At 43.1% G+C, this 8560-nt stretch overlaps 1 protein-coding gene across 1 annotated transcript in view; it reads left to right on the plus strand.

The window, feature by feature from the left end:
• Nucleotides 1-1352: 1352 nt before the first annotated feature.
• The window catches only part of LOC108678684 (salivary glue protein Sgs-3-like), a 21271-nt gene continuing 14063 nt past the window's right edge, over nt 1353-8560 (plus strand). The window contains exon 1 of the mRNA XM_018167139.1: nt 1353-1392. Within this exon, the coding sequence (XP_018022628.1) occupies nt 1353-1392 (40 nt within the window). The remainder of the gene's footprint in view (nt 1393-8560) is intronic.

Consider the following 8560-nt stretch of genomic DNA (forward strand, 5'->3'; position numbering starts at 1 on the left):
GTGTGGCATGTGGCTTCAGAAGGCAGAGGCGACTTGTGGTAGGATTAAGCCTGATAGCATGTATTCCCAACTTTCCAACAGACAGGGTACAAGCTGTCGCAATTGGTGACTCTAAATCGAGGAGGGAGAGGGAAAAGCGGAGTGCCACAAGGCTTGAAGCCTAGACCCATCCTCTTCCTCATCCACATCCCCAACATCGACTTAGTACTTACTCATGCATCCACATCGTTGTTCGCGGACGATGTAAGAGTGCTGATAGGGATTATACAGGCGACCTAGACTGCGAGAGGTTATACAGGATGACTTGTCGACAATCTACGATTGAGTCCTAGTGAATAATATGCAATTCAAGGGCACTAATTCCGAAGTAATGAAGGTGAGGCAGTTTTGACGCATGGATAGTCTCATTTACTGATGTCGGGATGCTGCATCGCTACTTGGCATCAGACAGCACAGAAATTGAAGAAAATAAGGAGAAGACACTGGTTCGCGATTTCGGAGTGTAGAAGAGTACTGAAGCTACGTTTGACGACCACATTAGGGCAATTGTTGCAAAAGGCAGAGAAGATTTGGGGAGGGATCTGGCGGACATTCCGTACAAGAGAAGCGGAGCCAAGGATTACCACTTTTCAGAGCCCTCGTGCACCATTGTCTGGAGTATTGCTGCCAGCTTTGGCTGCAGCTATAAGCCTGGTGCGGTGCGGCAATTGGAGGCAATCCAATAGACCTTTACGACTAGGGTCAGCGGTATGAGGGACCTGTTCTACTGGGACAGGTTGAAACATCAAGCTGGGACTGTATTCACTCGAGAGGAGAAGAGAGAGGTATATCGTATACTGTGCAATCGGAAGAAGATAGTCGGACTGATCCCCAACTTTGAAAGTGAGACCATCAAAATAGTGACGTATCACAACGAAAGAAGGGGAGACTTGGCAGGATACCCCCAATTAACGACCGCTCTGCAGCCAGAATTCAGATTCTTCGTAAGGAATTACTGTCCGAGGAGCCGAGTGGGGGAGAATCTCCCTTACGATATTCAAGAGACGTTTAGATGCGCTTCTGTGCCTGAACTATCCAAAAAAGTAAAGAGATCGTAAGTTCATCCGCCAATCATTGACGGCATTTCAAGCCAAATCCACCAATCATAAACAAGAAAATCGAGCGTATAAAGCACTTACGTTCACTAAGTGAATTTTGAAAGTATGGTCCCGGCAGAGCAAGATCCCACATCGCCCGTATTTGCCCACTGCCCTCAGCAAGCGGCAGCAACATCATCTTACATCAGCTGGGTCAACTGACAGCAGATACACGGTGGTCATGTTCAGCGTTGCCGGGCCGCGGTGGCGATCGACATGGCTATCGATGGCCTGAGGACGGTGGACGACGAATGCGGTGCATCAGCGTGGCCACGGATAAGGTAGTCCTGAACATGACATAAGAACATAAGACATAAGGAAATGCGGCATGCTACATGTGGCGAGCAGCCTGCCGCATGGGGCATGTGACATGTGGCTTGCAGCATATGTGGCGAGCAGCGTGCGGCATGTGGCTTGCAGCAAGTGGCTGCAGCGCATGACCTCGATGTTGTGTAGCAAACGTCTTAAGTTTTGTCGTTACTGACGGCGAGAAATGATGAATTAAACATGTTTTTACGTACAATTCGTTGCTCGTTTTACAGAGATCGTACGTAGTTCCGTACGAGCAATTCGCAGTTCTTCGTGCGTAGTTCCGTACGTGCGAATCGCAGTTCTTCGTACGTAGTTCCGTACGTGCAATTCGTAGTTCTTCGTACGTAGTTCCGTACGTGCAATTCGTAATTCTTGGTACGTAGTTCCGTACGTGCGATTAGTAGTTCTTCGTACGTAGTTCCGTACGTGCGATTCGTAGTTCTTCGTACGTAGTTCCGTACGTTCAATTCACAGTTCTTCGTACGTAGTTCCGTACGTTCAATTCGCAGTTCTCCGTACGTAGTTCCGTACGTTAGGTTAGTGCATCCTACGCCAGGTTAGTACATCCTACGCCAGGTTAGTGCATCCTACGCCAGGTTAGTGCATCCTACGCCAGGTTAGTGCCGGCGCAGTAACGGTGTCGGGGGGTCAACGCCCGCGCGCCTGCAGGAAGTTTATGGTCGCGCCATCGGCGGCCAGCGGCGAGTTCATTGCACGAGCACAGCCCTGGCCAGCGCACGATAATTAAATTAAATGTAGTCACTAAATCACGCTATTGTACTATATTGTATTCAAATATCGTATATATGTATGATAATTATAATTATGCTCCCATGTTGACAACCGGTAACATTATTCATATGTAACCAGAATTTAGTGTTTCTTCCTAATTATAGGTTACCAAAAAAAAAAAGATCTGTTTTTCCGATAATTTTAGTATAGTTTGCGTGAATTTGGCTTTACTGTTGATATTCGTTCATATTTTCTTTTACTTGTTAAAAAGTTGCCTTAGGTTCTCCCTAGTTCTAAGTTAAATTAGAATAAAAACCTTAAGTTTATTCTCTAAATAAATTACATCAAATTTACGCAGGATATAGTTAACAGCATGCTTGATTAAGCGTTGATTTTCTATGTACTATGACTTCTTCTGTATTTGTTCGTATGTATGAAGAGATTATTTATTTTCTACTTCAGTATTTGTTAACATATAATGAAAACATTAGATATATATTTTTTATTTACTAAATAATGAGTTCATTGAAGACCCCGCATGGCTTTAACGCAAGACCTGCATTCCTTCATGCGTTGCGTACGGTGATTTTCCCGCGCAAAGTTGACCTCAGCGCTGATTGGCTGAGCCAATGCGGCGCACCACTGCAACGCGCGCTCTCATTGGCCGAGCTGTGCCGGCTCAACTGCATACGCAGAAAGTGAACGTACGCAGCTACGAAAGTTTAACGATATATTTAAGTTATATGAAGCTTGTTAGTTGTACGATTTTCATAAGTTATGCGATGTTCATTTTTATACGATGTATGTAAGTTATACGGTGTTCACTTTATACGATGTTTGTAATTTATACGATGTACGAAAGTTATATGCTGTCGGTAAGTTATACGAGGTTCGTCAGTAGAACGATCTTCGTAAATTATTATACGATGTTCGTATGTTTTGCGTTGATCGTAAGTTATACGATGCTCGGTATCACAGCAGTTTACGATGAACTGATATTTGATAATTTTTGTCGTACACTGAATGGTTCGTACACTGAATGGTCCGTACACTGTATGGTCCGTACACTGAATGGTTCGTACACTGAATGGGCCGTACACTGTATGGTCCGTACACTGAATGGTTCGTACACTGAATGGTTCGTACACTGCATGGTTCGTACACTGAATGGTCCGTACACTGAATGGTCCGTACACTGAATGGTCCGTACACTGCATGGTTCGTACACTGAAGGGTCCGTACACTGAATGGTCCGTACACTGAATGGTCCGTACACTGAATGGTCCGTACACTGTATGGTACGTACACTGAAGGGTCCGTACACTAAATGGTCCGTACACTGTATGGTCCGTACACTGAATGGTCCGTACACTGAATGGTTCGTACACTCAATGGTCCGTACACTGAATGGTCCGTACACTGAATGGTTCGTACACTCAATGGTCCGTACACTGAATGGTCCGTACACTGAATGGTCCGTACACTGTATGGTCCGTACACTGAATGGTCCGTACACTGAATGGTTCGTACACTCAATGGTCCGTACACTGAATGGTCCGTACACTGAATGGTTCGTACACTCAATGGTCCGTACACTGAATGGTCCGTACACTGAATGGTCCGTACACTGTTCATCGCGCTTACTATGTCTCACCCGACACCCGCAGTGTTGCGTTACCAAAACAACCGCGAAGTCAGCATGACTACAATAACAGCATCGAAAACAGCAACACAAGTTCAATAAAAAAACAACATGCATTGCAGCGGCAAAACCGATAAAAAAAATCAATAGTTACTCCAGCATCAACAGCACCAACATCATCATAAGGACCAACTACAAGTAGTAGTAGTATGATGGTTTGCTAGCGCTTCAGCTATCAAGCTTTTTCGCACCAAAGGTCAAAATATATCATCGCCAGCAAGGCGGAAGGTCTCAATTATTCAAAATATAAAGTTATTCATCACCCACAAGGGGCGGAATGTCTCAGTTGTCCAGCCCGCTGAAGCTGGCTCGAAGGAAGCAGCGTTAGCATCTCAAAGAGACGAAGTGACAAGGAGGGACTGGTGAAAAGTAACAGAAACGAAGACACTCGAACAAGAGGTCGCTTACACGGGACGTCGGCCGCCGCACGAGAGAGACAGAGAAGGGAAATGTAAGGAATCCTACCTACATAATAACTTAATGTAAGGAATCCTACCTACATAATAACTTAATGTAAGGAATCCTACCAACATAGTAACTTAATGTAAGGAATCCTNCACTCACCTATCCCTCTCATATCACTCACGTATCCCTCTCATATCACTCACCTATCCCTCTCATATCACTCACCTATCCCTCTCATATCACTCACGTATCCCTTTCATATCACTCACGTATCCGCCCTACGCACTTGTATAGCGTATTTCATTCACTAAATTGCGTCCGTTCCGCGGTCTCGAGTTGAGCTTTCGCGCCGCCGGCGTCGGGCGTCCGGCGGTCAGCGAGCGCTAAGTAATTAACAATTTACGCGTTTAACGGCAACGGCGGAACGGTCAAGGGGCGATTAAGGGTATCAATCAAGGGCAGCAATCGAGGATCCATAATCAAGATTCCAACAAAGGTCGAAATTAAGGACATGTGACGATCTAGCCACTAGACTTAACTTTCCGAATTACAAATTGCGTCACCTTGAAAGTTCGGATGGTCTTAATTGTCACGCCCACCAATGACCGGAAATTTAAAGCTGCTTCCCTATTGGCTTCCAGTATATAAGCAAGACTTGGGCTGGACGGATTGAAAACTCAAATAACAAGCTTACTTCAATGTATTAAAGATAATCGGCAAATTTTTGCAAATCGAATACAACGGGTGCGAAAATAGGAAAAAACAACTAAAGGAAGCGGAAAAATAATTAAAACTCGAACACGAGAGCTAATTCAAGTCGAATGCGCTGAGACAGCTAAAAAGCGAGGAGCGAGCTACAGCATGGAGTGTTGAGAAAAAACGCACGATCCTACAACAGAAAGCAAAAGTAAATACCTACACATGACAAATCCTAATATTCACAATAATCACGATATTTCACTAAGTAATCAAATTTCACCACTATCGCACGCAACTCACCCTGGCGTCGGAGTCAAGATCCAATAAGAGGAACCAGTACGCAAGTCCGGATCAGCAGCTTACCTGACGGTCACAACTAATATAACGCCCACGTCAGAGCTGGTGAGCGTCTGCCCGAAAATCAAATATTTTGACTTTTTCGGTTTTTATACTCATCTTAAAGCTTACATTCTGACGCATATAACGGTACCAAAACCATCTCTGTACGTTGATTTATGCGTTTACGACAGAGCTCGAAAGGGTTAGGGGTGGTGGAGTTCTTCAACATTAAATATAGGCCGAAATTACCGGTAGCACACTTAAATAGCTAGTCTGAACGCGCTGTGCTTAAGTTATCCGTCTGCAGTCGTATGGGATGGTTCTCGTGCCGTCGTTCACACCATCCTTGACAGAAATTGAGCTCAAATATCGTCTAGTCTTGCAACCTTGCACCCTTGAATGTCTTTTTCGAGGCGCGCGCGACTTTGTCGGACCCTCCTGAAAAAATAACTTTTTGTCACTGCAAACCTATCTCCTCCTAGAGTTTTGAAGCTACATCAATGAGACATATACCGTTCGATTTACAAATAAAATATCTACAACTACAGGGAGGCTTTTTTTCCAATTTCGTTATAGTTCGGATTTTATTTTGCAAAAAGGAGGGCGGGCGGGGGTGAAATTGGAAAACTCCGAAACATTTTGGAAAAAATGCCCCCACACTCACAAAAATGAGGAATTAAAAAAAAAACTTTCCTCTATTCGTAGATATGGTCTTTACGCATCGAATGATCTGTGTCTCGATGTTGTAGCTTGAAAATCCTAGGAGGAGATAGATTTATACAATACTCACTTTTTGGCTGTTTTCTAGGAATTTCACGTTTTCTTTCATTTTTCGAAAAATTCACAGGAACAAAAAAAAACGAATTCCGTGTTACATACGTGTACCAAATTTTGAATCGATCTGTCTGTTGATATCCCAGATCTTTTTTGGGGCAGACGCTCCCCTTAATCTTTGCGGTCTGATAGTCAGTGGTGGGAAATTTGCATAGTACTTCATTATATAGGTCAGATATCAGAGTCCCATGCAATCAGAGATCTTAATCTATAGTTTTTATCAATAGGGGGCCTCCTCTATGAGGGGGGAAGACTGAAGACCTAAGTCGAGGGCCCAAATTATGGACCCATGCATTCATGGGTCAACACACACGAGGGATCTACAAGGAACATGCCCCCGATTATGGGTAAAGTCAAGCGACCATTTATTAAGGGCAAAGTTAAATACCGTTTAAAAGTTGATACAATTTATTGCAAGTTAGTTCAGACTATGAAAGGTATTTATAAATGATACAACTTATATTCATTTAAACTATCAATGTTTAATAAGTACCTCAATTCAATTATCTAGCACCAGTTATTCCCGAGTACGCAAACAAACTGGCAGCTTATGTTGAAAAATCGTTAATTTAATGTTAAAAAACGTTGTTTGTTCGTTATTTTTACGAAACTAATTCATAAGCAGGATTTTTTTACTGTAATGTGTCTGGAAGAACGCTGTCTCTAAGCCTCAAGTCCTGTTAGACGGAAGCGGTTAGACGGGCCGGTCTAAGACGGACGGTTTGCGGTCTAACCAGACATTCACCCGACAGGTGCACCCGTCCGTCTCTCCAATCCGCTGTTCATTTCCAGGTTGCGGTGGCAGTATGTAAGGGAAATTAACACATTTCAGGCTTCAGTTGAGGTTCATTTCATTTAGCGTTCGACATTCTAATGTTAGTGGCAACGTTGGCTACCGTGCCACGTGCGCTGACGTGGCATAACCGGGCTGAAGCCGACGTTAGGATATCTTCTCGTTAGGATATCTCCTCATTAGGATATTTTCTCATTAGGATATTTTCTCATTAGGATATTTTCTCATTAGGATATTTTCTCATTAGGATATTTTCTCACTGGGATATCTTCTCATTAGGATATATTCTCATTAGGATATCTTCTCGTACCCGCGTTAGGACATGTTCTCATTAGGATATATTCTCATTAGGATATCTTCTCGTACCCGCGTTAGGACATGTTCTCATTAGGATATCGTCTTATTCTGTGGCTTATATCCAGTCGACGCGTCTCTGAGAACTCGTATATCTGTAGCCTGCCTATACTAGGTGAGTGTAACTGTAAACATAATTAAGTTTATTCGTCCGAATGTTATTACGTTTTAACTCTTGCAATATGTTTGCCTTCGCGTCGTTTGGAATTGTTAACGGTATTGGGATGTTTGTACTAGTGTTGCTGACCACCATTGTTTGGCAGGAACGATTTCTTGCACAAGTCTTCATGTGCAACACCTCCGATGTTGTGTCCCTTCTGTACTACTGTGAATACTGAATATATTGTGTATTGTCAGCATTGTGTATAGTCAGTATTGTGTATTGTCAGTATTGTGTATTGTCAGTATATTGTATTGTCAGTATTGTGTATTGTCAGTATTATGTTTTATCAGTATTGTGTATTGTCAGTATTGTGTATAGTCAGTATTGAGTATTGTCAGTATTGTGTATTGTCAGTATTGTGTATTGTCAGTATTGTGTATTGTCAGTATTGTGTATTGTCAGTATTGAGTATTGTCAGTATTGTGTATTGTCAGTATTGTGTATTGTCAGTATTGTGTATAGTCAGTATTGTGTATAGTCAGTATTGTGTATTGTCAGTATTGTGTATTGTCAGTATTGTGCAGTATTGTGTATTGTCAGTATTGCGTATTGTCAGTATTGTGCAGTATTGTGTATTGTCAGTATTGTGCAGTATTGTGTATTGTCAGTATTGTGCAGTATTGTGTATTGTCAGTATTGTGCACATTTGAACATTGAATCTTCAGTATCTAGAACCTGCAGTACCGTATACCCACTGCATTGCGTAATTCTGTACGCGTTTGAATATTTTTTTTAGTTTATGGCCATTTCGCTGCTCTTTTCTCGTCATTGTTCAATAAATTGTAGTTGACCAGCCGTTCATTTCTACTTCGGGGAGCGGAGGCTGCGGTGGTCGTGGCTGAAATGAGCGAGTGAATTGAAGTCGGATACGTGGTCGAACTTACGATATCGTATCTGGCAGCAGCACTTACGACGTCGTATCTGACAGCTGCACTTACGACGTCGTATCTGACAGCTGAACTTACGATATCGTATCTGACAGCCGCACTTACGACGTCGTATCTGACAGCTGCACTTACGACGTCGTATCTGACAGCCGCACTTACGACGTCGTATCTGACAGCTGCACTTACGACGTCGTATCTGACAGC

Source organism: Hyalella azteca, unplaced genomic scaffold, assembly GCF_000764305.2.
Source record: "Hyalella azteca isolate HAZT.00-mixed unplaced genomic scaffold, Hazt_2.0.2 contig8052, whole genome shotgun sequence".
Lineage (NCBI taxonomy): Eukaryota > Metazoa > Arthropoda > Malacostraca > Amphipoda > Hyalellidae > Hyalella > Hyalella azteca.